Genomic DNA, 27,305 nt, shown 5'->3' on the forward strand with positions numbered 1-27,305 from the left:
TTTGCTTTCCAGCCCCAGCACTTACTAGCCGTGTGACCTGGGGAAGGGACTCAACCATTCTGGCCCTTGGCTCTACTCCAATGGGGGCAAGAACCGCCTCAAAATGTTGTGAAGAGCAAACAAACAACTTTGTAAACTGAAAGTTCTGTATAAATATTAGTAATAGAAATATATTCAGATCACTCGTTTGTAAGATTAAATGTGTAATGAGATGATGACTTTTAAGTAATTAAATGAGATTATGTATGTAAGGCACTTGAAAGGACCTGGCACCTAGTGCTCAGTGTGGGATTAACTATTGCTAATACTCCAGTGTGGCCCTCCTCTGCTGCTCCTCTACCCAGTGGCTCTTCCCCGCCACGTCCCTGTGGCTCACTCCCTCACCTCCTTGAGGTCTTTGCCGGGATGCCGTCTTCACAGTCGGGACTCTCTGAGACCCGATTTTTCACTGCAGTCCCCATCCCTCCCCCCAGCACTCCTGATCCTCTCTCCCTGCTTTATTTTCTCCACAGCACTCATCGCCATTTAACACAGCAAATGTCTTACCCAGTATTTGGTTTATCTGTGTTACCTCTCCTGCCCCATCCCCAGGAGAATGTAAGCTCTATCCAGGAGAGCAGGGATTTTTATTGACTTTGTTCATTCAGCATCCCCGGTGCCTAGACAAACGGGCACCAAACTTCTGTAAAAGGCCAGATAATAAATATTTTTATGCTTCGCAGGCCATATGGTCTCTGTTACAACTACTCAACTCTGTTGTCATAGCGTGAAAGCAGCCATAGAAATATGTAAACAATTGAGCATGGCTGTGTTCCAATAAAACTTTATTTACAAAAACAGGTGGTAAGACAAATTTCACCTGTGGGCCATAGTTCACCAACCCCTGGCCTAGATCATTGCCAGGCACGTTGTAAATGCTCAATAAGTATTTGTTGAATGAATTAATTAGTGAATAAATGAATGAATGAGCACAAGACACCTGGAACAGTGCGTCACTCACAGCTGATACTCAGTAAATGCATATTCCTCTCTTTTTTATACTTAACAAATACAAGATAGGCCGTGATATGTTCTATGAGAGGTACAAAGGAAGTGCCGTGGGAGTATTGAGGAGGTGGAGTCCTCCTCTTGGGATGAGGGAGGACGTCAAGGGTGTCTAAAACCGGGCTCCCCCAGAAGCTGGCCCTGAGTTGAGGATTCAAGGGCAAGCAGTTTATTTGGGAGGCGATCCCAGGAAGGACTGGTAGTGGAGTGGGGAGGGGAGAGAGGGAAGGGCGGGAAATGATACAGGGTGTGATAACAAAGGAGCTGGTTACTGCTGTGGCAACTGGCCTGAATCCCAATGGGACGTAGGGAGATGGTGTGGCATGTGCCCCAGGTTTATACTATCTCCCTGTCCCCCCTTGTGAGGCTGGGATATTTGTCCTCCAGTTTCCACTCCCCGTTGGTTGAAGCCTACTCCTGGGACGTCAGCTACCAAGAGCTCCCAGTCAGGCGGAGGGCGGCAGGGGTTCACAGGGGACCACCTTGGCAGGTACCTGGTGGGTGAGGGGAGAGGGCACATGGCGGGCACTGAGGCGATACTTGAGCTGGCCTTGCAAGATAAATACACACCGTCTCGTTTGAGATACTGTTTTCAGGTCTTTGATGCCCATGGCTAAGCCTCGCCCTGATAGACTCTAATAGCCGTTCCAGCAGACAAGGGCATTTTCTGTCCCTTGCCCCAGTTGGAAAACCCTCTGGGAAGGACTCTGAGTAGCCCAACTTGGGTCATCTGTCTGCATGTGTGGTCCGGGGGTGTTATGATTGGCAGGGTGGGGAAGGGGCAGTCAGCAGTCCAGGAGGAGGAGGTGTGCTGTTCCCAGCAGGGAGGGGTGCTGGGCAGATGGAACAGTAGAGCCCACCACAGTAGGGGCTCTTTTGTTTCCTTTACTTTGTGGATGACAAAACTCACAGAGGTGCTGCAGTTAATGAAACAATTTACATGCCCAAATAGAGCAAGCCCGCCACAGAGCTAGTGACTGGTTTGGAAAAATAAACGTGAAAAATGCATTCTGATTTTTAACCGTTCAGTATATAGAGCAACATATGTGATAGAAGAGAAAGTATCTAAAACCCAAATAGTTAGAAAGCCATTCATTAGTACTCTTTAGCCTGCCTGCCATTCAAGGCAGCATGGAGGGACCTCAGGAAAGTTATTCAACCTCTGAGCCTCAGTTTCCTTGTGTGTAAAAAGGAGACGGTGCTGATACATAGCTAATGGGCTTGTGAGGGTCCAGTGAGACACGGCGTGTGGAACGCGAGCCACAGTGACAGCCCGTGGCAATTTCGCAGTAAATAGTTTTGATGGTGATGATGACAACGATTTTCTTTGCCCTCCCTGCAGGAACTTTCCCTGCTCAGTCAAATTGTTCTTCTGTGGCCACCTAGAGGCCTGCTGGGGCTTTTCCACAGCTCCACAGGGGTTTTTGCTCACCACTGTCTCGCCAAGAACGTCCGGATGGAGGGGGCTCCGTCTCTTCTCCTCATCCCAAAACTAGAGAGGGTGTATTCCAACCAGACGTGGGAGGTGGGAAAGGTGCTGCAGGTAGAGGAACAGGGTGAGCAGAGGCAGGAAGCAGGAAGTGGGGGCTGGCGTTCCCACGTGCCGCCTGGAGGGGCAGCCTGTGGGGAGGAGCTGGGGCAGGAGGAGGGAGCTGGCCGTGTCCCCAGCCCCATCAGCAAGCCTTGCCAGTGACTTCGGCCCCATAGAGCCGGAGCTGGAGCTAGGGATGGTTTCTCCCTGGAAGCACGCCCGCAATGCTGGGGATCTGTTTCCATCTGCTCATTTTACTGCTGAGTTGTGAAGTGCTAAATGTCATTATCCTCCCTTTCCTTAAACAAGAAAAAAAGTTAACAGCCTGAGAAAAGGAGATATTTCACTTCATTTGGCATCTGGCCACCAGCATCCACGCAGGGTGCTGCTCCCTTGGGGCCTGATTAGGGATGGGGAGAAGCCCTGTTCTGTTCAGCTTTCAGCTGCTAGCACCCCGCTCTGTGCAGGCTCTAGGCTGGGCGCCGGCAGCAGGAGGTCAGGTCGAGCTCAGCTTGGCGGCTGGTGGAGTAGCCAGCTGCCCTCTGAACAACTCAAACACTGTAACAGGTGCCACAGCAGAAAGAGAGAATGGGGGCCAGAGGAAAAGGACTTGTTCAAAGTCACGCTGCTTATTAGGGTCTGTTCTGTGTGGCCCCAAAAGGTGAACTTGAATTAGGAGATAGACATTACAGAAAAGAAGATTTCAAGTCAATAGAAGGACAAATGCAGAAGACTTAGACATGGTGAAAAACGGATTGATTCCTTCAATAGGTAGTGAGCTGCCTGTCTTCCAGAGGCAGGCAAGCGGTTTAGATGCTCCTTTCAGAACACTCACTGTTGAGAGGAGTTCAGATCTAGATGTACAGGCTGGAAGAGGTGATGACCAACCTGAGGTTCTTTCCAACCTGAGAGTCTAGAAATCTATAACTGAAAAATCTCACCCGTTTTCACGAACTTTAACATGCCTTGCTCACACTGACTAAAGAAGAGTTTCTAGCTGTCTGACATTGGCCGCTAGACGCAGTAGAAGGAGCCGACAGGCGGCACAAGGTGGGATTCACCTTCATCACTCGGATTATGGGTCATGGAGGCTTTGACTCTGCGGGCTCCCTAAGGAACTCCTGCTGCCTCAGCTGTGTGACAGGCAGTGGTCCTCCCAGCTGCCCAGTGGGCGGGGGTGTTCTGCAGGGCTCAGAGCTGTAACTAAATAAAGATCACCCACCCACTAGCCTCCCCCAACCAGCTAGAACCACAGTCCCAGGGGACTGCCCAGCCTGGCCCTTGCAGTGGTTTGCTGAAGGGGGGCGGCCAAGGGCCAGGTCACGAGCCCCAGGGGCAGCTATCCTCTCCTCCCCACTGCTGGGAGGCCACTAATACGGGATGCGTGTGACTGGTGTGGAGGGGTAGGGGGAGCCAGCCCTGCCAGCTGAAACCTTTGCTAGCTTCCCACTGGTCTTCCAGAGTCCCCACTGTGGCCCACAGGGCCCCTATAACCTGCCCTGTGTCATCTAGCCTGTGAGCTCCTGGAAGGCAAAGGTAGGGTCTGTTTTGTTCTCCACGGTAGCCCAGGGCACGGCACTGTGCTTGGCTCTCGGCCAGTGCTCAGTCAGCATCTGCTGAGTGACTGAATGGAAAGCCTGTGGCCCTCCTGCACTTGACAGAAGTAAACTTAGCAGAGGCGGCAGCCCCGAAGGGGCAGAGAACGCAGGCCTGCGAGTCTGGAAGTGGGGTTTGAGTATCCCTCATCAATTCATTGCTTAACCTTGGTCCCGTCCTGCTCTCTCGCCTCAGTTTCCCAATCTGGGCCCCAGTTTCCCAATTGCAGAATCGGGGAATTGACCTAAGAGGAGATGGAAGATGGAAAGAAAGCCCAGGCTTCCTGGTTGAGCTCTAGGCCTCCAATGTCCTTCGGCTGTAGACCTGGCCCCACTTCAGCCCTCATGGACCTGGTGATGGAGTCACCTGTTTGTTACTGAGGTAGCCACGTCACTGCTGAGTTACTAACAGGCAAATTTGCTTTTTAAGTTGAGACAGTCATGGGTGGAGAAGTGGACAGGGCTGTGTGTGCTGCCTGCTGTTGAGTCACCTCCACTCTGCTGCAATGGAGAAAGGAAGGAGGGAGAGAAGTCATAACCCAAAGTGATGAGCCATGGTGAGCCATGAAGTGGAATTCAGGGGCCTTAGGGTGGCCTTGCCGCCCAGATTTCACAGGTACCTGGAATGTCACCATTAATGTTAGAGCATTATCCCAATGGATATCAGAGTGCCACATGTGACAGGTGATACACAAACCCTTAAAGCAAAAAAAATTAATGCTTCAGTGTTAATCAGTTTATTAGTATTTTTACAAACCTGAAAAGTGCTAGAAGTAAGTCTGAGTACAGGGGTGGAGAGGCTAGGAAGTATGACTTTGGGCAAGCCCCTTCTCTTCTAGGGCTCTCAATCTTGCCATCTGTGCAATGAGAGGATGGCAGTGTGTGACCTCTGAGGACTGCACTTCTCAGTCTGTTCTCCATCTGTCGCTGGAGACATGAGAAGCAGTGCAGGGCTGCTGGCCTGTCCCTGGTACAGTCTGAGGATCAGGGAGATCAGCAAAGCAGTGAGTATAAGTCTTTAAAGAAAGGGGAAAATGCAAAATAAATCACAAACCATCATAGGCGTCTTGCCATTGCAGTTATGTCCAACCAGCATTCCTGGAGTCTGGCAAGAACTTAATCTGGAATTTTAGATTAAGTTAGCTCTTGTAGGTGGGGCCACAAGAATCCAGCTTGGCCAGTCTAAGATTTGGCAGCAGAGTCTAAGCCTTTGACAATAAAATTCCACATCTAAGATTCTGTGACTACGATTCCAACAGTGTAAAATTCCAAGATTTTCTTCACTCTCTTGTAAAAGGTTCAAGATTGGGCACAGGTGGTACTTCTTCATGGGTGGGGCCCGTAGGTTCCCCCCAAGAACAGGGAAGTCAAGCAGAGGTTCTCTTGATGGCTTTATTTCAGGGAGTATCCGGGCCTTCCAGACCAAGCTGACCAAGGGTGAGGCCGGCTGGAAGACTGCTAGACGGGTGGAAAGAGCCCTGAGCACAGGCGTAGACTCCGCCGGCCCCTTACCCGCTCACTGTGCAGATTTCTTTGCCCTCTGCTCTAGCTCCGGCTTTCCTGGCTGCAGGACCCAAGACCCACTCCGGCCAACTTAAGTCAACAGGGCTTTATTACGAGAACAGAGTGTGGCTCACGGGAATGCAAGGACAGGCGGTCAGGCCTCAGGGGCTGCGCACGGGGACTAGACAGCCTCCCAAATGGAGGCGATTATCTTCTGTTTCTCTTTGGAGACTCTCGGCCATCTCATTTTTTCTGCATATTTGCACAATTCTGTCCTTCATTTGGCAGCTTCCCGGTGGCCTCTCGAGTCTGGCCCCAGCCTCCCCTGCTCTCCTTAACCAAGCCTTTCTGCCTGGCGGGCACGTCTAACTGCGCTGGCGCCTCCACGCCCCGCTTGCGGTTCCCGACAGAGGATCTAATTGGCCCCGCTCCACCGCCAGCCTATAGCAGGGCGGGTCCATTTCCAGCGCCCCGACCTGGTCCAGTCAGCTGTGGACGGGGCGGGGCCTCGACGACCCTCAGACGGAGCAGGCGCGGCGTCCCCGCGGCGCGCCCACGCGCTCGCGCTCCATGGTCTCGAAGAGCAGGCGCACTAGCGCCGGGCGCCCCTGGGCCACCAAGGCCCGGGCCAGCCCCAGCACCTCGCCCGTGTGGCCGCGCCACACGCGCTGCAGCTCCTGGCGCAGGCGCGCCGCCGGGTACTTGCCCTGGGCGCGGCGCAGCCACGCGTCCACCTCGCGGCCCAGCTCGCCGTCGCTGAGCTGCGCCTGGCTCCACTGCGCCAGCAGCGCCTCGAGCGGGCAGCCGAAGCCCTCGGTGTGGCTGGAGCCCGCGTCGTCCAGCTCCACGGCGCGCTTGAAGCAGGCCGCCGCGTTGGCCTCCTCGCCCTTGATGCGCAGGCACTTGCCGCGCAGCAGCTGCAGCTCGGGCAGCGTGGCGCCCAGCTCCGACTCGCCGGCCTTGGCCAGGAAGACCAGCGCCTGGTTGAGCGCCGCCTCGTCCACCGCCAGCAGCTCCTGCACCGCGTCCACGCCCATGTAGTAGTAGACCTGGGAGGGCGGAGGGCGGGGGCGGCAGGGTGAGCCTCTCTCCCCTGTCCCTCTCGTTCCGCTCCCACACTTGCTTTTTAAAAAATTCCATTCATTCGTTCCCACCCTCCCTCCTTCAGCAATTATTCATCGCAAATTTTGGTGCCATGCCCCTGGAAAAGGAGAGACAGGACTCCGAGTCCACTTCCGACCCCACCGTTCTTGGCCACGTAATCTTGAGCGAGGCAATCTCTGGGCCTCAGTTTTCTCATGTAAAATTATGATACTGTCGCCTGTTGGCAATCATTTCCTGTGCACAGAAGGCACTCCTGAAAAAGGATGATGGTCCATACTGATGAGTTTAGAGCTAGATCACGCGATCATGGATCATCTCATTTCATCCTCACCATGGCTGTAGGAGGTGGGTACTGTCATCACACAGAGGGCTGCCCTGTGTTCCTCATACCCAGGCCTGGCCGGGCAGAGTAAGCCATTGGCTACCCAAGCCAAGAGGCTGCCTTACCTGGCCGATGTCCAGGTAGGTCCTGAGGCCTGGGCACACCTTGACTACTTCCTCGAGGTCGGCCTTGGCGCAGGCCAGGTGGTTCCTGTCAGGCATGCCCCCGAGCCCCATCTTGCCTCGCTCCAGGTCGTGCAGGTAGGCTCTGATGTGGATCTGCCCAGAGAGTCAGCTCAGGGAAGATGCTCCAAGCAACGACCCCTGCCCTCCTTTCTGCCCTAAATGAAGCCAGCCTTTTGCTTAGCAGCAACTCAGGGAGGTTCTGTGGTACAGCAGAAAGGCCCTGAGACAGGGACCTGAGAGTCCTAGGTCTGAGTCCTGTGCCAACCTTGGCTCCCCTTTCTGCCTTAGTTTCCCTGTTGTACAATGAGGGAGTTAGATGAAGTAAGAGCCCCTCTTTCATTCACTTATTCATTCAACAAATATGTATTGAGTGCCCACCATATGCCAGGCCCTGTGCTAGGTACTGGGGGTGCAGGGGTGACAAGACAGATGAGGTCCCTGACCTGGTGGAAATGAACATTCTAGTAGGGAGACGTCATAAACAACAAGTCAACAGCACCATTTCAAGTAGTGTTAAGTGCTATGAAACATAATCAGGGGGACGGGATAGAGGGGCCTGGGGGAGGGGCTGTTCTAGATGGGACGGCAGCACCTGTTTTGAGAGTCTGTGTAAGCAAGCAGTTGGGGAAGAATGGCAGGTGGCCCCAGTTTACAAGCATCAAATCACAAATAATTCCAGCCTCTTGCTTTCATCCCCACGTCCTCCTGTTTCCCCACACTTGGATCATTTAGAAAATCCAGAGGTTCAGGAGGGGTGGGGGAGGGGTGAGGAGGAGGAAGTAAGAAAAAGAGGGTCATTGTTGTTGAGAGTATTAATACTTTATAGCCATTTGGGGGCTCTGGTTCTAAGACAGCATCATGAAGTGGGGGAGGGGGGTGGGCAGCTCTGGCTTTGGAGCCAGTTGGACTTGGCTGAATCCAGCCCCTCCCCCCTCATTAGCACATGAGCTGGGGGAGGTTTCAACCTCCGTGAGCCTCATTTTCCACATACAAAAAATTAGTACACTAATATCTTCCTTGGAGAGTTACCATGACGATTAGGAGAACATATTCTCACCAGGACCTAGCATATGGTAGGTGCTCAGTTCGTTCATTCGTTCAGCAGATACTCCTCAGGAGCCTGCTGTACCAGGGGCTGTGCCAGGCACTGAGGATGCAGTGGAGAGCAAAGCGACGAGACCCCTGCCCTCGTGGAGCTTGTGTTGTAGTGTCGGGAGAGACAATAAACATGATAAATAGGGAGTGGTAAGGGCTAAGAAGAAAAAGTAACCAAGCAAGGAGGACGTGCAATGTTGGCGAGAGGTTGGCATTTTCAGTGCCATGGTGCTAGAAGCTGCCTGTTCATCTAGACCTTCCAGAGGTGAGGGAGGAAGCCAATCAGATAGCTACCTGGGAGAAGAGCGTTCTGGGCAGATTCCTGAGGCAAGATGTGCCTCAGGAACAGCGGAGACCAGTGTGGCTGGGAGGAAGGGAGCTGAGCCAGGGGTGGGCAGAGGGAGGTGGCTGGAGGGAATGGGCCAGGTGGGGCCTCCTGGGTCACAGCAGGACCGACTGAGGCTTTCACACGGATAACGTGAGTTCCCTTCCCTCTGTTCCGTCCTCCTCCTCTCCCCTCCGCATCCTGGTGCTAGGCTGGTCATCTGAGTCCTAAGTGTGACCTGTGCAGCTACAGGGAGGCAGGAGCATAAGACACAAGACATAAGATGATGGGGTGAGGAGAGGAAGGGTTGGGGTTCCACTGACTGAAGGCAGAACCCTGGGGGAGTTCGCTGCCTCTCGCCTTATTTGTAGAATGACACACGAGCAGCCTCTCTCACAGGATCCTGTGAGCAGTAAATCAGACCACGAACGTAAAAGTGCTGGGTGAAATGCAGAGTGTTACAGGATGTTTTGTTATTAATGTCATTACTATTGATAACAACCACATCAACTACAATGAAAGAATTTCCTGCCTAGAACCCGCTGACAAAATGATCATGTCATCGAGACCAAGACCAGGGGAACAGATTGGCCATCATGTCCTGTGAAAGGTTGTGAAGGAGGGGGGTGGTGGTTAGCCTGTTTAGTCTGGAGCAAGGAAGATGGAGAGCCCAGGTCTCTGTCCCCAAGCAGAGGGCAGATCTGCGACCAGTGGGGGAACCCAGAGGGAGGCAGCCCTCAGCTACATTTGTGACTTGCAGAGCTGAAGGACGCTGTGGACACCTGAAGAGACAGGGAATCAGTTAAAAGTCACCTAATATAACACACTGTGAGCTCTCACGATGGGCTGAGGGCTGCGTCCTACACATAGACTCTCATTTAACTCTCGTAACAACTCAGTGAGGTAGGTACCATTGTCTGCAGTCTATAGACGAAGAGACTGAGGCTCAGGGTTTGGGCAAGACCATCTTGTCTGCGGCCCCACAGCACATAAGTGGTGATGTGGGACTTGAACGGAGGCCAGGGCTCCAACTCTGCCTCAGACCCCTCTCACATACCCTAACTGCCCTTCACGAGCACCTCCCATGCTCCAGGCCTGGTGTCTCAGCTGCTACTTCACTTAGTCTCCTGACACCCTTTTAAGATAGTATTATCATCCAGATCTTCCAGATCTGGGGACGGAGGTTTGGAGGGGTAAGTGGCTTGCCCCAAGTCCCACAGGGATAAGTGGAGAGCCAGATTTCAACCCTGGTAGGTCTGATTATCGCTAGGTCATTGTAGAAGGGATGCTGCTGCGGGTGGGAGGCTCCTTCCTTCTTTCACTCAACAACCTTACAGAACACAATCTGTGTGCATGAAGGCGCCATGGCCTTTGGCCCCTGGTCCTGTCCTCTGATTCCCAATGGCAGGACGGGTGGAGCTGACTCACCTTGGCCCTTGTGCAGTACGCCTGCCAGTTGAGCTCCGGATCTCGTAGGACATCCAGGGCCATGTTGCAGGTGCCAATGGCCATATCCTGCTTTCCTAGGAAGTGGAAGATTTTGGCCAGGCGATTCAGGATGGAGGCTTGGCCTTTGGCAATCTCGATGGCCTGGGTAAGGGAGGAGGGTAAGAGCAAACCATTGGTCTAGTTGTTTGCCAGAACTGGCTGCATGGTGCCTAACCTACAGGAACCCCGTCTCTGATAGAGCCATGTCCCCACAATGCTCTTATTCCCCACCTCCACCTGCCAGTAAGTTCAGTCATATCATGGAGCCCAACACTCCAGGTACAACTCACTGGCACTCAACTCCCGAGAGCCCAACTTACTGCCATGCTCCCTGCCACGTTCATGGGTCATGTCCAGTGAATCCCTCCAGAACCTGGGCAGACCCCTCCTCCTCAGACACATCCAGTGAGTGTTCCCCCATTCCCCTGGGGCAGGTGGGAGGAGGGGCCAGAACCCGCTTCCACCTCTCTGGTACTTACACAGTGCAGTGTTTCTGTCTGAGCCACAGCACTCACCCCCTATACTGTTACGGATGCTGCCTGTCCTGGGTTTGTTGCTACCTCTGAGATGGTGACCTCCTGCAGGGCAGGGGCCCCGTGTCTGTTCACCTCTGTGCCCCAGCACAGAGTAGGTGCTTGAGGAGAGGTGAAGGAGGTGCGTTTGTTAAATTGGACCCAACTCTCAGAACACTCATGAAGCAGTGTTTATGCTCTGCTGTGTCCTAAGAGCTCTCATCAAGACATTGCTCATTAATCTACCCACCAGCAAACATGCAGGGTGAGCCTCGCGCAGGGCCCTGTGCGGAATGCACAGGGGAATGAATATCACCGGGCCCCAGCCTCCAGGAATGACTCAGAACTGAGCCAAGTGTGGATACTGCCACATAAGTGAGGTGCCAAGAATAAGGCTTGAAGAATACTTTACAATGAACAGTTTTGTCTGATAACCTCCTTTGAGTCTCTCAATAACCTAGAAGGTAGACAGATCACATAATTAACAGATGAGGAGGCTCAGAGAGGGAAGTGACTTGCCTTATGGTCATACAGCCTGTGGGCAGAGCTGGCATTGAGACCCCAGGTAAACCCACCTTCTTTCTCCTAGGCCGCTGGGGCTGAGGAGGGACAGTGAGAACCAAGGCCTGAAGGGGACAAGCCTGAGCGTATGTCTGGGAAATGGTGACTAGCTTAGAAGACGAGGCTGGAGAAATGCGCTTGGGCCAGACTGGGCGTGGGAGGGTCTGGTTCTTAGGCAAAGAGGACGGATGACAAGGAGCACTTTTGTTTTGAATGGAGAGGGGATGGAGAGAAAGATCTGGAAAGGGCACTTCCCCAGTGGACCACAGAGTAGGGGATGGAGGAGGGGGATGAGCAGCTTCCAGGAGAGGAGGCTGGGCCTTCAGGCTCCGGCCCAGTTGGAGAGTGGGTGTGGCTGGGGGCACGTACCTTGCCAAAGCAGTCCAGGGGGTCGGTCCCCGAGTACCCGCAGTCGTGGATGCCCATGGGTGTGGTGGAGAAGGTGTCCTTCCTCTCCAGCAGCATCCCAAGGTAGCACCAGCCCAGAGCTGGGGGTGAAGCATGGGAGAGGGGTCTTCAGGAAGCAGGGCAGGGGAGAGAGGGAGGGGATCCACGAGGAGGGAGAGTGGCAGCTCCACTCATGGTGTCAGCCCCCAGGAAGACGGGGAGGGCCAGTGGCATGAAATCACTGAGGGCCACCCAGGGACCGAGAGAAACAAAGGTGGGGAGAGGGGACATGTGAGTGAATGGGTGGACACATTTCAGCACTTGTTCTGTGTTTACTCTGTCACTCAGAGGACCTCACCGAAGGGGCAGAGCTCTCTGCTGACTCCACTCCCAGCAGCTCTGGAGCTCTAGCCCCTGTCTTGGCCATGTGGCCCTGTGAAAATAGGACTCAAGTCCTCTTCAGCAGAGCCTTCATCTGCCAACCATAAGATGGGGATAAGAGGCTGAAAGAGGGGAGAACTGTCTCTTACCCTCTAGGCCATGGGACACACACCTGGATACATGCAATTGTGGTGATTTGCAATTGGCGTATTCACCTGTGCAGGGTGTGTGAGCTCCTGGAGATGAAGAAATGAATATATGGGACAGAGGGTGTGGGGGAGAGAGAAACGGGGTCCAAAAAAGGGAGACGGTGCTAGAGCTGGGGACAATGACAAAGACAGGCAGTGCTAGTGACAGGTGCAGGGGAAACCAGGCAGAGGCTGCTCTCCTGCCCTTCCCCGCGGGCGCCTACCTTGGTGGTGGGGGTCCGAGGACTTGAGGACTTGCCGGAGCAGGGCCAGCGTGCGGTTGAAGGCGGGCAGCCTCTTTTGCTCCTCGCTGCCCAGCTCGAGGAAGATGCCATCTAGCCTGTGGCCAAGAAGGGGATGCAGCCGGTTGGCACCCCCCCATCCCGCGCAGCGTGCTATGAGTCATCCCCTGGCCACTGGCAGGGAGGGGAACTTGGGGAGCCCTTGCCTCGGAGATGGTCTCAGCCACCTCTCGGTCCCAAGGGTTCCAGACCACACCTCTCCCTCTGTCCCTCCCCACCGTCCCGTCCCACCCCCCAGCCTGACCTGATGAAGAGCGTTGCCATGGTGAAATACCAGCCCCTTTTCTCCTCCATCGGGATCTAGGGAAGCAGAGAAGGGCCGGTGCTGCTGTTATTGAGGTACTCAGGCCATTGTTCATAGATTCCCATGCTTTCTCTGAACCCCAAGAAGTAACAAGTACACTCTTGATCATAGTTCTGGTTCTGCCACAGGCTGGCTGGGTGACCTTGGGCAAGTCACTTCACTTCTCTGACCACAGAGGATTGGACGAGATAACCTGTATGAATGCCCCAAGTCAGGTGCCCATCACGGAGCTGGTGTGGGATGCATTTCTTCCCCTCCGGCTGGCTTCCCAAGCTAATCTCCCCTCCCCCTGGAGCCCCACCTGGGCTCCGGATCTGCCCCCGCCCCGAGGCCCACACTCCACTGGCCACCGTCTCCCCTTTGGCACCGTCCCTCAGCTGCCACCTTCCTGAGAAAGCCCCTTTGGGCATGTTGAGTGAGTTCGGCTGCAGCCCAGGACCCCCCTGAACTGTTTTCCCATTGTTATTCTTGCCAGCCTTGCTGTGCATTTATACCGACTTGGGCACCAGATAAAATATTTATGCCGTTATTTATGGGAGTAGCTGCTCCTGCCTCGGGAAGGAATTTTAATGAAAACCAATAAAACCCCTAGTGCATATCAGAGCTCTGCTTCAGGCCCCAGCCCCGCCCTCCACGTTCATCTCCTGTGTTGATTTCCAGGCTCAATTTTGCACTCACCGCCCCTGCCCCCCACCGCGGCCTCCTCAGCTCAGGACCCCCATTATCCCCCTACCCCCACCCCAGCCAGGGTGAACCCATTTAGTCCAGCCGGCATTTCTGGGCATCTGTGCTGTGAGGCTCTGTTGTTGGGTGCAATGGGCATGTGGCACTGAATGGGACCTGCACCCTGCCCAGTGGGCTGACAACCTGGCTGGGGAAACAGATTCAGACATAAATAATAGGGCTCGACTGAGTGCCTGCCTGTGCCAGCATCCTGACACCCATCATCTCAATCTCACAGCAACCTATGGGGTAGGTGTCATCCCCATTTTACAGAGGAACACATTGAGGCTCAGAAAGGTAAAGTGACTTGCCTAAGATCACACAGCGTGTGAGTGTCAGAGCTGGGATTCAAACCCCCTTTGTTAGGCTGCAAAGCTCATGCTCCCCTCACCACACCAGGTTGCCAACAACTATAGTACAAGGCCAAGTTTGGTCAAGGCCATGAAAGGGATGCAGACACACGCAGCAGGATGGAGAGGCCACTCTCCACCAGAAGACCCTGAGAAGGTCTCACCGAGGATGGGCTTTAAGGGGTATCCTGAATAGCAGCGGTAATCCAGAGGGTGGATGAGGGACAAGGGCATTCCAGATGGAGGGCTCAGCATGGAGATGTGTGGGCAGCCTGGTGAGCGTGGAGCACGGTGTGTGTGAATGGGGCTGCGGCTGCTCTGGGGAGGCCTTGGATGAGCTTAGAGCGAGGAGGAGAGGAAGGGACTGCTGAGTCAGACCCCACTGAGTGGTGTGATGCCTGTCGGGGCAGGGTCTTGAACCTGGGCCTGAGCCAGACCACCGAGAGGAAGCCCCATGGGCTGTGGGAAGAGGCATCCTACACAGTCCAGGAGTATGCCCCAGGCGTCCAGAGGAGGATGAGCCGGAGCAGGGTTCTCAAGGCCAAAGAGGAGCCCCCAGTGGATACCATGAGAGAAGGCATCAGACGGAGGGGATATTGTGAGCAAAAGCGCAGAGATGAGTGAGCACGGTGTGCTGGGGGCTGCATGCAGCCTGAGTGGCTGGACCCCAGTTGTAAGGGATGGAGGATGAGCCAACAGGGGATGAACATCAGGAGGGACCCCTGAGTGCCGGGCTCAGGACCTGGGGCTCATGTGCAGGGCAGTGGGGAGTTATAGCAGAGATTAGAGCTGGGGAGTGCCAAGATGCATTGTGTTTTTACATTCACACCACCTTGGAGAGTAATCCTGTTACTTAGATGGGAATATGTGTATGGGGGCTTCAGCTGGGAACAGCGCTGTCTGGAGGGGAGAGTGGCAGGTCCCAAGGGTAAAAGAACACCTGCAAGAGCTCAGTGGGGACACTGGCCAAAGCAAAAGGCTGGGATGGGCTGCTGGGTAACCTCACCTGCTCTACCTACACAGCACCTGAGACGTGGGAGGGGCCTCGGATTCATGGGACAACTTCTGTGGGCCAAGCCGGCCAAAGACTGGACATCAGGTCAGCGTGGAAAGATGGAAGGCACGTGTGCCTCGGGCTCCACGGCTGCTAGTAGGTGTGATCTCCTGACCTCTGGCCCCATGTACACTTTTAGGCCCGGAGTGCATGCTCCGTAGACGTTTGCTCCCTTCTCCTGGTTGGGGTTAGCACTGAGTGGGGTTAGGGGTATGCAGGAGGCTGCTCTGTCCACTGCGACCTATTTCAGTTTCTTGTGGGGCAATGAGGTCTCAGGCCCTGGAGTCCAGAGGCATCCTGCTCACCCCCTCCCTGCCCCACTGTGGTGCTCCTAGGGCCTCAGATCCCCTGTGGGGTCCCTGGTGCTAGAGAGTAAGGTGGTGTCCTCAAGGTTCTCCCTGGGTCATAGCCACTCTCTTGTTGGTATTCAGACTGCAAGAAATTAAATTATGTGCCCAAACCACACAGTTAGTGCATGACAGCTGGGATGTAAGCTCATGCCTTCACAGTCCTGCCCCAAGTCTGTCCCAATACTCAGTTATCTTGATCAATCTCCTTATTATATCTCTGAGGATACTAAAACTACAGAGGTGAAGCAACTTACCCATGTTCACACACTAGTTAGTAGCAGGGCTTAAAACCCAGTGGTTTCCCACCACTCTGATATTCTTTTTTTTTTGTGGGGGAGGAAGATTAGCCCTGAGCTAACATCTGCTGCCAATCCTCCTGTTGGCTGAGGAAGATTGGCCCTGGGCTAACATCCGTGCGTATATTCCTCTACTTTGTATGTGGGACGCCTGCCACAGCATGGCTTGATAAATGGTGTGTATGTCCTTGCCCGGGATCTGAACCTGTGAACCCCGGGCCACTGCAGTGGAATGCTCAAACTTAACCACTAAGCCACCAGCCGGCCCCTCTGATAGTCTTAGGTGATTCAAGAGCCTGGTTATGGTTTGCACCAAGCAAGCGATAGTGCCACTTGGTGGCAGTATGCTTGAATTGCAGGAGCTAAGAGGTAACTCTCCTCCTTCCCCTTCCACTTGAACACTAAAATGGATTTTCAGATAACTAGCTAGCTGTGTGACATCTGTATGACAAATCCCAAACATAGTCCCTCTTCAGATCCCGCTTAAGAGTGACATTTGCAGGAGGGCTTATGGTTGCAGAGATGGAATGGAGTTGATGGTATAGAGACAGCTCTGGTCGGAGGCCTTGCTGTGCCTCAGCGTTAATCCTTCATCCAGTGATGAAGGTGGTGGAGGTCACTCACTTTGCTGTGCAGTTCTGGCCCTAAAGTGGGCTGTTTCTTTAAAAATCCTTCAGGTTGTAACTGAAGCAGCAGCTGAAGCTGTTACCAGGGGCAACCTGGCGAGCCACAGTGCGTTAAACTAAATTAAACAGGCCTCTGATGGCCCCTCCCCTCTGGAGAAGGGAGGGCTCTTCCACTCTCTCCCGGAGAAGAAAGTTGCTGTGAAACCTCTTATGGCTGTAAGGAATTCGCTTCTAGACTTGATGGCTCCCAGAGGCTCGTTTGGAGCAGCCTGGGAGGGGCTGAAAGGACTCCACCAGAGGAGGAATGTTGGCTGAGGGCCTGCCCCACGCGGGCTCCGGGCAGGACGCCCACCCTTTCTCTCGCTTAATCCTCCTCACGACCCCGTGAGCGGGGGTTCCGAGGTCTGCGAGAGGGGGCTGGCCAGCACGTGAGTCAGCCCAGGCTTCAAGCTGGGGGGTCTCAAATTAGGCTGCGGCTCCGTGCAGATCTGCGGGAGGGGACGGGGCGAGACCCAGGCACCAGCGCTGACCCCAGAGTGAAATCCTAAGAGCCCGGGACTTGCTGAAGCGGGGAGTGAAGCACGGGCCTCAGGCAAGGGTCTTCACTATTATTTCCTCATGTTAGAGATGGGGAAACCGAGGCTCAAAGAGGCAGACTTGCCTACTCAGCCTGCTATTTCAGGGCAGGTGTCTCTGACTCCAAGTTCACGTTCTTCCCACAACGCCCCGCTGCAGGTACTCACACCCGCTGTACCCCTTGCTCCACAGCGCTTGCCATTTACAGAGTGCACCCACACAGTCCACGTGGCCCTCAGAGCACCCTGTGTGGAGTGTAAAGGGGGTTATCATTACCCCCTTAGTACAGACAGGAAAACTGAGGGGAGATGATGTCCTCAAAGTCACATGGCCCGTGTGAGAGCCTGGACTGGACCAGGAAGTGGTAGTAAATTTCACGGAGTACTTGCCATGCGCCAGGCACACAGTTTGCCTGTGTTAACCCATTTGACCCTCTCCGGGGTTACCTAGGAGGGAGGGACTATGATTGTCCCGATTTTGCAGATGAGGCATCTGTGGCTCAAGCAGGACAGCTGGAAGGGAGCAGAGGTGGGAGCCCAGCAGCTGAGCTCCAAAGACCCTGCCCCTCACTACACAGTGGTTCTCAAACTGTGGTCCCCAGACCAGTAGCATCAGCATCACCTGGGAATTGGATAGAAATGCAAATTCTTGACTCTGAATCAAAAACTGTGGGGGTGGGGCCCAGCAACCTGTGTTTTAACAGGCCCCCTGCTGATGCTGAAGTTGGAGAAGCCCTGCACTAGGCTCCCGCTGTGCGGCACGCAGAGAGCTGAGGGAACACAGGCTGGCCCGTGGGTGTCTTTTTAAATGAGCAAAAGGATCAGACATTGTGATCCTCAGGGAAGCCTGGAGACCCAAGCTTGTACAGCTGGGTGGGTCAGCGACAAAGGTGGGTGGTCTGGCAGAAGGAGCAGAGAACAGTAGGATGAGGATAAGCCATTACAGGGTAGGTTTGTGTTGGCTCGGCAAGTACGAGGATGGACCCTAGCCATTCCATTTACTTCAAAAGGTGCCCCCAGAAAGAAGGAAATGTTGAGGGGCTTGGCTATTTTAAAGGATGTCAATAGAAGATCTTTGAATATTCCACTGGTTTATGCATCTGAATAGGCTACACAGAGACCTTGTTGGTTCTTAAGGAAAATATTTGCTTTGCAGTTTGAACTTTGTCCGTGATGACGCTGTATGCTACATTTCCTGAGAGATGAATCCGTTCCTGAGAGCTGACTAATTCTCTTTCAGGGGAGGAGGAATGAGGAGGAGGAACGAGAAGGAACATTTCTCGAGCATCGACTCTCCACCAGGCAGTGTAGGGCCTCGTGGCACTAAACCCTCACAGCAGCCTAAAAAGGTGTAATGCATCCTCCTCCTTCTACGGAGGAGGAAACAGAGGCTAAGAAAAAAGCCACCAGCCTAGCCCCGCAGCCCAGGGCGGAAGCACCAGGATTCAAGTTCAGATCTGCCTCCCGCCAACGCCCTGTTCTTTCCACCTCACCATGCCGACCCCGTGCAGGCTGACGCTGCAGAAACAAAAGTCACAAGGCAGCAGGCCTCAGGAATATGCTCTTCCTGCACAACTGGAATGTCCTCTGTGATGACACAGAGCATCCTCCCTGCTCTGCACCCCGAGCCCTGCTCCCACCCAGCCTGGCCAGGCCCTGCCACCTGTGGGGCAGGCACAGAGGGGCCAGGGCAGGGGTCTCTCCCTCCCACCCAGATCCTGCCTCTGTGGGGTGGGGAGTAAACAGAGGGATGATATTGGAGGCCCACCCCTGCCTCGACCTCCCTGGGGATCCTGGAAAGGCTGCTGGCCCAGCCTGGGCCTCAGCTTCTGCATCTACAAACGAGGATGAGCCCACGAGGCCTGCCTGTGTCACAGGTGTGTTGGCAGGGATGGTCAATGCCACTGGGTGGAGGGGATTTGGGGGGATGGGTGCAATGTCATGGAAGTAAGTCACCCATGTGTCCCTGTCCTGGGTGCCCTGGACAGTTCTGCATGGTCTTAAGCTTTGAGCAGATTGACTGCAGCTCCCCGCTGCACCCCCTCTCTGGTCCTAGGTCTCATGCAGATGCAGGGTCTGGGGGTCACCTTTGCTTTGCCCCGGTTCCCCAAACTTGCAGCACTGCGTTGAGCCACTTCTCTATTCCACTGTCCCTAGAGAAAAAGGGCCATCTCCTGTCTAGGCCTGGGTCCAAAACCCACCTCCAGCACGGGTGGGGCTGGGTGGGTCTGAGAAGTCTCCTGCCCTCTGTAGGAATAACGGTGCTGTCTCAATCTTCTCAGCTCCTCCCAGGGGTCCATGCTGTGTGCGCCCTTAACATGCTTGATCTTTTCTCCTGTTAAAGAGGCAGTTGGGCCAGATGATGCTAAAGGCGGCTTTGGCTCTGGGGTCCTGTATCAAAGAGGAGGGAAGACTGAGTTCCCAGACTTGCTAGGTAAGCAGGGAGAGAAGCCAGCAGCAAACGCAGAAGGCGCTGATATACAAGTGTGTGTGGTACCAAGGCCATCAGAAAGCTGGGGCCAGGAAAGCTGTCCCTCAGCCTGGGCTTTATGTCTGAGAGACCTGAGTTCAGTTTCTGCCAGCCATTCATGACTGTGTGCCCACAGGCAAGTCACTATACCTCTCTGAGCCTCAGTTTGCTCATCTGTAGAATGGGGTTAATACCAGTTCTGCTTTCCCGGCGTTTCTGTGAGGATCAAGTGAGATAGTCTATGAGAAGCACACAAGTGCACGGTACTGAGTGCACCATCTAGCATCATCCATCTCCTTTTCTGGCTGAACCAAATCAAACCACTCAGATTTGTGCATGCACCAGGGACCCTGGGGTCGCTGACCAGCGTGCCCTCTCGGCCCTTCTTGCCAGGTCCCCACCCTGCTAGGTGTGGCGAATGATTGGAATGTCCACACCTTTGTTTGTGAGGCTGTCTGCCCAGCCTGCCAGCACCTCCTCCCTCCCCGCCTGCCCCAGCTGGCTGGGTGAAATCTAGATGGCCCATGGTACACTGGTCACCCTGCGCAAGCCACTTCCCTCCGAGCCTGTCCTGTCCCTGGTGCCATGGGGAGTCACAGTACCCAACTGGCAGTGTGTCTGTGAGGGTGAATAAAAATCAGATGACTAATGAGCGGAAAGTGCTGAGCTCAGGGCCTGGGCAGGCTGGGACCAGAGGACCCACCGTGGTGGGGGTTCCTGGTACCCCCCAGGGCTTGCCCGGGCTGTGAGCCCGGGCGTAGGACCTGCATGTGTGCACGTGTGCAAGTGGACCTGTATGTATGTATGCATGTGTGTGTTAAGCCACCAATATTCTGGGAAAAGGAAAGAAACTCAAATAACTAGGTTAGCTTGGGACAGGGATTTTTTTTTCAGAGAAATATAGGTTCAAGTTATCTTATTTTTTAAAAATAATAGGGATTTTAAGACTTAAAATCTAGGTATTCAACTAAATTAAGTTTAACAACAGTTACAAACTCCTTTTGAGTGTCCAGTGCTGGACACTGGGTGGTGGTGGGGTTAGAAGAGGCCCAGGAGAGAGGGAGGAGGACAGAAATCACCAGGAGATAAGCCAGAGGCTTGTGAAAGGGCAGAGGGCGGGCAGGGAGCAGGGCTGGGCCCTAATGTGATCGGCACCTGCCTGGAGCCTTTCACGCTCTCCCTTCATCCTCACAGCAACCCTGGGGCATAGACGGTAGAACCCTATTTTGCAGATGAGGAAACGGAGGCTCAGAGAAGGGAAGTGTCCTGCCTGTAGCCACGTGTGCGGGAGGCAGAATTTTAACCTGGTCTGTCCAACCTGGTATGCCCAAGGCATATGCTCCTAATACCCACTCAGCCTTGAGATTTGTCACATCTGAGAGTGTGTGTGTGTGGGTGTGAGTGTGTGTGTGGGGCGTGACGGGAGGAGGGGGAAGGACAGATATAGGCCATCTGCCGGGTGATATTTTTGTAACTTGAGAAGGGAAGACAGGAGGGAATGAAGAGCCGCGAAAGGGAGTCACCAAGGCTCACCCACTCACACGCACACTCTGCTTATTGTTGGATTAGGGGCTGAATTATTAACTTTTATCATGTTTTCTCTTGTAATTTAGTTGGCAGATGAGCGGCGTTCATTGGTTCTGCAGCTGCTCTTTATCCTTTGAGCCCCAGGCTCCTCCCGGCCTGGGACAGCCCCAGCCCCCTCAGCGTGGAAAAGCTTGTGGAGCTGCAGCACGGGGAGGGTCAGACCCCCGGCTGTGCGACTGTGGGGGCGACCCGCTCAGTGGAGGCTCACAGCCGCTGCTCCGCTGTCCCACCCCTCCTCCCCCGGCCCCAACTCTGACTCCCTCTCTGCCCTCATCCTTCCCGCCCCCCCCAGTACACAGCAGCCCTCTCCCCACTCCTTTCTCTCAACAATTCTTCCACCGTAGACGGCCAGAAGGCGGCCCTTGAGGGGTCGCCCCTCCCCACCCCGCCAGCCATCTGCACTACACTCATCACACCCCCACTTCTCTGACCTCTCCTGAAAGAGCAAAGGCTCTGAAGTCAGGCAGACGAGTGGATTCAACTGCTACTTACTAGCTCTGTGACCTTGGGCAAGCGACTTAGCCCTGCTCTGCCTCAGTCCCCACATCTATAAAATGGGATCAGAGGGATCCTGTGAGGACTCTCTAAGACAAAGTCTGGAAGGTACCCAGAGAAGACGTTCGTGAATATTATCATGGAAAGTTGTGTGTTGTACGAAGGAAGGCTTCAAGGGGGAGGTGACATTTGAGCCGGGTTTTGATGGATGGAGTTTGCTTTCTAGGCAGAGGGAATAGTACCTGCATAGGGAGGTAAGAAACAGCACAGCGTGTTTGGAGAAGTACAAGTGGTTTAGGACTGCTGGGCAGTAAGAGGGAATGTGGCTAAGGAGGAGGGCAGGACCCAAGTGGCAGAGACCACGTCAGTGGTTCTTCAGGGCCATCCCTGTGAAGCTTCTGGCTGCCCTCCCTCAGGCCTCATCCCCGCTCCAGTTTAGCCGTCACTAAAGCCCTCAGGCTCTGCAAGCCCCCACTCCAGGACCTTTGCACTCTCCACACCCCTGCTGGGAGTGCCCTCAGCTCATTCCTGCCAGTCTACTCCTGCCTCTTCCAGAAGCTTCCCTTAGTCACCTGTGCTGAAAGGGAGTGTTCCTTTTCTGAATCTCACTCACTGCCACGCTATCTCCAGGACCTGGACTCGCCAGGTCAGTGCTGATTCCATCTGGTCCTGATGTCCCCAAAGTGCACTTCCATTGTCAGCCTCCGGGGGACTGTTTTCAGTTCAGAGTGTATGTTCTCTGGTGTACGGCACTCAGAGGGGACATCACATGGCACAGGCCATGCAATGACTGCCTGTGACCTCAGCCAGTCGTAGGCACATCTCTGACTTGCCCCTCTGGCTCCCGCTGCCAGAGGAGGGGCTCAGGCAAGACTAGTTAATGAAGCAACTGGTGTTTGGTCCTCCCTTTGTCCCCGGGCTCCTTAAAGGCAGAACTTCTTACAGACAGGGCTCACAGTAGGTGCTCAATAAATGTTAAGATGCTGAGCGGATGCCTCTCAGACATGCCCAGAATGTACCAGTTTATGGGCACTCTCACCCCATGATTTGATTGGATAATCACAAGAAACTGAGGCAGAGATCACTATTGTTCAGTGTTTATGAAGCAGACACCGAGGCCAGAGACGAAAAGTGACTTGTCCAAAGCCACCCAGCAAAAGAATAAAAGAGCCGAGTGCTGGGACCCAAGCCTTGGCTCTAACTATACGAAATCATTGCTGTCGTCTTGACTGAAGCTATTTCTGGAGCACCTACTCTGTGCTGGGTACTTTAGAAGCATGAGCTCTTCTAATCCTGAGGACAAAACGGGGGGCTCCAAATCCCCAACTTTCTTCTGGGATTTGGAGGATGCTGTGCAAACATGGGGAGCAGCCACCGGGCCAGGCCCAAGGATGCAGCCCAGAGCCTGGCGGCCACCTTCCACCCAGCCATCAGCTCCCCTCCTGGAGCACCGGGCAGAGCTGTGCCTGACACAGTCCTCTGGGCAGTCACTCACGGGGTGGGCGGCCCCCACTGCAGCTGGGCTGACCGGGGCAGGGAGGGAGGAGTGGGCCTCCATTCCCTCCCTACACCCGAACCTCTGACGCCCCTGCTCACTGCCTCCAGGAAGCTGTCCCCAGTAAGCCCCCCGAGAGCAGGAAGGGACCTTGGAGACCATCCAGCCCCCCTCCCCACCCTCTCTCACAGATGGGGAAACCACAGCCCAGACGGGAGGAGGCCCACAGCAGGGCTCCCGGCTCCTGGCCCAGGGCTCTTTAGGTCCTGCTCTGCTGCCACAACCACACTGGATACACACAGTGCCGGCCATGCCTTCCACTGAGGGCAGTGGGCATTCGGGGCCTCAGCTCAGGCTTTAAAACAGGAGACCTGGGTCCCTGTTGACCCCATGTAACAGCCACAGCTACACCCAGTGTGGACGCGGAGGCCGCTCTCCCAGGCCGGGAGAGGCAGGGGTCGCCTGTGATCCTGCGTCTCTGTGCAGGCTCCAATCTAGGTGTTGTTCACATATCAGCCCTTAGTTATGACATCAACCAAATGAGGACGTCCCTGTTTTACGGGGAGGAAGGACATTATGGTGCCCATTTTACAGAGAGGGAAATGGAAGCCCAGTGATGCTAAGGATGGACTGGAGGTGACAGAGCATGAGGGAGTTGGGATGTGGACCTGGACTGGCTGACTCAGAGTCAGCTGTCTCAACCTCTACCCCGCACTGCTCCTCTGAAGGCAAGTCCGTGCCCTCCACCCGCACTCCCTGAGGTCTTGACTCCTCATTTCCTCTTACGGAAGCCATAAGCTTTGGTGGAAAAGGCTCCAAGGGGGTGTGCAGAGGCTTTGTGAATGGGCTACCCATGTGCTATCTACGTGTGAAACCTTGTTGTTTAAATGGTTTAAACCATTTATAATCTAAACCGTTATAAAATGTCATCATTATCAGCTCAGCGTGGCCTGTGCTGTGCCTTCATGGCAAAGTCATGGTACCTCTCTGAGCTGTGGTTTCCTCCTCTATAACAGGAGAACAATGCCCTCTATATCATCCATCTGTCAGCCAATGCAGGTAGCCTTTGAGACGGCCAGTGATCTCCTGGAATTCGTGCCCTTGTGTAATCCCCTACCTTTGCACGTGGGCTAGACCTAGTGGCTTGCTTCTAATGAAAGAAAGCAGGAAAAGTGATGGGAGGTCCATGTGGCAAGGACCTGAGGGAGGCCTCTGGCCCACAGCCAGTGAGGAACCGAATCCTGCCAACAGCCATGTGAGTGAGTTCGGAAGCAGATCCTCCCTGAGCTGAGCAAGCCTTCAGATGAGACCACAGCCCAGAGGCACTCAGCCAAGCACGCCTAGATTCTGGACCCACAAAAACTCTGAGATAATAAATGCTTGTTGTTTTTAGCTGCTAAGTTCTGACGGGTGTTTGTTATGTGGCCAGAGGTAACCAATATGCCTAGTATTTGTCTGTTTAGTGCCAGGCCCCGTGCTGCACACACAGCAGCATATGTATCATTCAAGATACATTTATTGAGTGCCACTGTGTGCCAGGCACTGTGCCAGGTATTGGGTTTACAGTGGAAAACCAGAGAGATGTTGTCCCCACTCTCAAAGACCTCAAGGTTGAGTTGGGGAGACAGACTTTAAACGGACAGTGTGAGCAGTGCTGTGGGAGCCCAGGGGAGGCACCTGACCAGCCTGGAGAAGTCAGTGGAGCCTTGCTAGGGGAGGGGATGTCTGAGACAAACCTAAGATTGAGCAGAACCTTCCAGGCAAAGGTAGAGCAAAGGGCACCTCAGAAAGAGGCTGAGAGAGTGGCAAGGTGGGCTGTAAGGAGACGTGGCCCCCAGGGGAACAAGGAGAAGGAGACAGTGGCAAAAGCCTGCCTGGAAGGGGGAGCATGGCAGAGGGAGGGCAGAAAGGAAGACCACAGAGGGTCTCAGATGCTCACCGGGAGCCTTGGACTTATCTGCCAGGACTGGGGAGTCACGGAGGGAGGGGGGTGTAGGCAGCTGAGGGACATGGCCAGCAAGATGGAGCAGTGTGACCCTGGCAGCAGGGTGGAGGACAAGGCAGAAGGGCCAAACCGGAGGGCAGGAACCAAGGCAGGATGATGGCAACCACACTGGTCCAGGCAGGAAATGAGGCCGCGCTGGCGAAGGAGGCCAGAGAGGAGTGGACAGACCTTAGAGATGCAAGGAGGCAGAAGGGACAGGATTTGGGGTCTGAGTGGATGGGGATGGTGAGGGGAGAGAGGAGGTAAGAACGCTGCCAAGTTTCTGGCCGGATGTCAGGTTGTGTCTTTTACCTAGGTGGGTGCACACAGGGGCCTGGACAGGTACCTGCTGGGAGGAGTAAGGTGGGAGGGATGAGCTGCCGTGCTGAGTTTGCACGTTGCCAGAAAAGAAACCCAGGCAGGTGACCCGCTAGGAAGCAGGTCCCCCTCCCAGCCCAGCAGAGAAAAGGTGCAAGCCTGGTCTAGGCCCCAAGAGGAGGATGCTGGAGAGCAGAGCACACTGGAAAGGTATTCTGAAAGCCAAAGGGCCAGGATTTGGGGAGACTCTGGGGTGCAGGGGCATCCCTGAAGACCTTAGGGGCTACGACCCCTGCCCTCCCATTCTGGGGAGCGGTCACCCACCTGCTGCGCGTAGCCCAGCGCCTTGTCGTAGAGCGCGATGCCGGCGGCCAGCACCCGCGCGCGCTCCTCGGGGCTGGCGCAGCCCACGTCGAAGCCGTGCGCGTAGCCCTGCTCCGCCAGGCAGCGCGCGGCGCGGAGCTGGGGGACCTCTGTGGTCTCCGGGTCGGCTGCCAGACCCATGAGGCCGGCCAGCCGCCCGGCGCACGCCTCCTCCTCTTCTTCCTGCCCCAGCCGTCCGTACACGTGTGCCAGGTTGGCCCAGGCGTTGAGGTTGCCCGGGTCCTCACGGGCCACCTCGAGGAAGCGCTCGCGGGCCTCGTCCAGCTCCTCCAGGTAGAAGGCGAAGGCGCCCAGGAGGTGGCGCACGGCGGGGCGCTGCGGGGCGGCCGCCAGCTCGAGCTCCTGCCGCAGGCCGTCCCGCTGCAGCTTCAGATCCCGGGCGCGGAGCGAGGCCGGCGAGCGCGGCTCGAAGTTCAGCTGCATCTCCAGGTGGAAGTGGCCGGGGAGGTAGTCCAGGTCGTCGATGAGGGCGTCCAGGTCCTCGGCCGCGGCCTCCGGCTCCGCCATTGCTGCCCCGCTGCTCCCCGGGCCTCGCCGTTGCCCCGGAGGCTGCGGAGGGCAGTGGAGGGGGGCGCCCCAGAGCCAGCCCGGCGCAGGAGGCGAGAGTGAGCGCGCGGAGGCCCAGGGCGCGGCCACCTCCCGGTCCCAGTCCCAGGGCGCCTCCCGCCGGTGGGTGGGTCCGAGCGTCTGCTCGGGGAGCGCCCAGTGGGTGTTTCTGCTTTCGCTGCTCAGAGGCCTTTAGACTCCTGCATTGCACAACCAGGTATGCCAGAAAAACAGGTGCATTGCCGAATGCGGGGTGCGCAAGCCCCGGTGCCTGGCAAAAGGCGTGTTTTTACTCTCTCTGCTCAACAGAGGAGGAAACTGAGGCTCAAGGGAGGGAAAGGACTTGCCCAGGTCACAGAACTGGCCTGTGCCCAAGCAGGCCTGGAACCCAGTTTGCTGAACCCCAGTCAGGCCCTTCCTCCGTGGGCACTGCTCCGCCCGCTCTGCGTGAGCTCGCTGACTGGGAGAGTCAGGACTGGCCCTTCCAGCTGCATACAGAAGCCACCCTCGCTCCCGCTGCTGTCCCATCCTCTCCACGCCTCCTCAGTGTTCTCCTCTGAACGGAGCCTACCACCTCTCTCCACCTTTCCTTAGCCATTATTTATCAGGCTTCCCCATCTGGGATTTCTCTGCCTCCTCTCTGCCCTGCAGTGGGCCCCCGTGGAAAGACTGTGGGGCTCCATCCCTAATAATGTATGCCCTTGAATGAGTCCCTTCATAATTTCATTCTTCATACTTTTCTCATCTGTGACACGAGGGTGACATTCCCTCCCCCAGGGGCAGGGTAGATATTGTGGATAAGCCTGGTTACTTACATCACTCTGGGTAACTGTCAGCTCCCACTCCTCCCACTTGGTTCCCACACCATCCTGCACTCCACCGGAGGCCTCATTTTCTTGTTCTTGTCAGTCTGGGGGGGTCCCCTACCCTCTAGAAGGCTGGGCTGTGCTCTCTGCTGCAGGGCTGCTGGCCCTCCAGGGCCTGGCTTTTGTAGCAGGCCTGCATTTCCCAGTCCCTCCTGCCCCTCGTTCCCCCTAGCCTGGGCTCCTGGGACCCTGCTGCTGTATCTTCTTGAAAAATAGACCAGCATTTTCCAAATAGAGCCAATTAGTAAACCTGGAAAAAATATTTGACTTGAGCAATAAAAAGGTAAATTAAAACAACATTCTGGTACTCTTTTTCACCTGTAATTTTAAACGTAAATTTTAATAATTTTTAATAAATA

At 55.1% G+C, this 27,305-nt stretch overlaps 1 protein-coding gene across 1 annotated transcript; it reads right to left on the reverse strand.

The window, feature by feature from the left end:
* Window positions 1-4,854: 4,854 nt before the first annotated feature.
* On the reverse strand, window positions 4,855-26,071 carry TTC22 (tetratricopeptide repeat domain 22). Its single transcript, XM_058552513.1, has 7 exons — window positions 25,475-26,071; window positions 12,768-12,823; window positions 12,446-12,561; window positions 11,635-11,753; window positions 10,133-10,294; window positions 7,225-7,377; window positions 4,855-6,722 (listed from the first exon to the last, which is right to left on the reverse strand). Exons 1-7 carry the CDS (start codon window positions 26,039-26,041, stop codon window positions 6,192-6,194), a joined length of 1,704 nt encoding a protein of 567 aa, XP_058408496.1. The 5' UTR covers window positions 26,042-26,071; the 3' UTR covers window positions 4,855-6,191.
* Window positions 26,072-27,305: the final 1,234 nt, after the last annotated feature.

The sequence above is a fragment of the Diceros bicornis genome, chromosome 13 (assembly GCF_020826845.1).
Source record: "Diceros bicornis minor isolate mBicDic1 chromosome 13, mDicBic1.mat.cur, whole genome shotgun sequence".
In the NCBI taxonomy this organism is placed as follows: domain Eukaryota; kingdom Metazoa; phylum Chordata; class Mammalia; order Perissodactyla; family Rhinocerotidae; genus Diceros; species Diceros bicornis.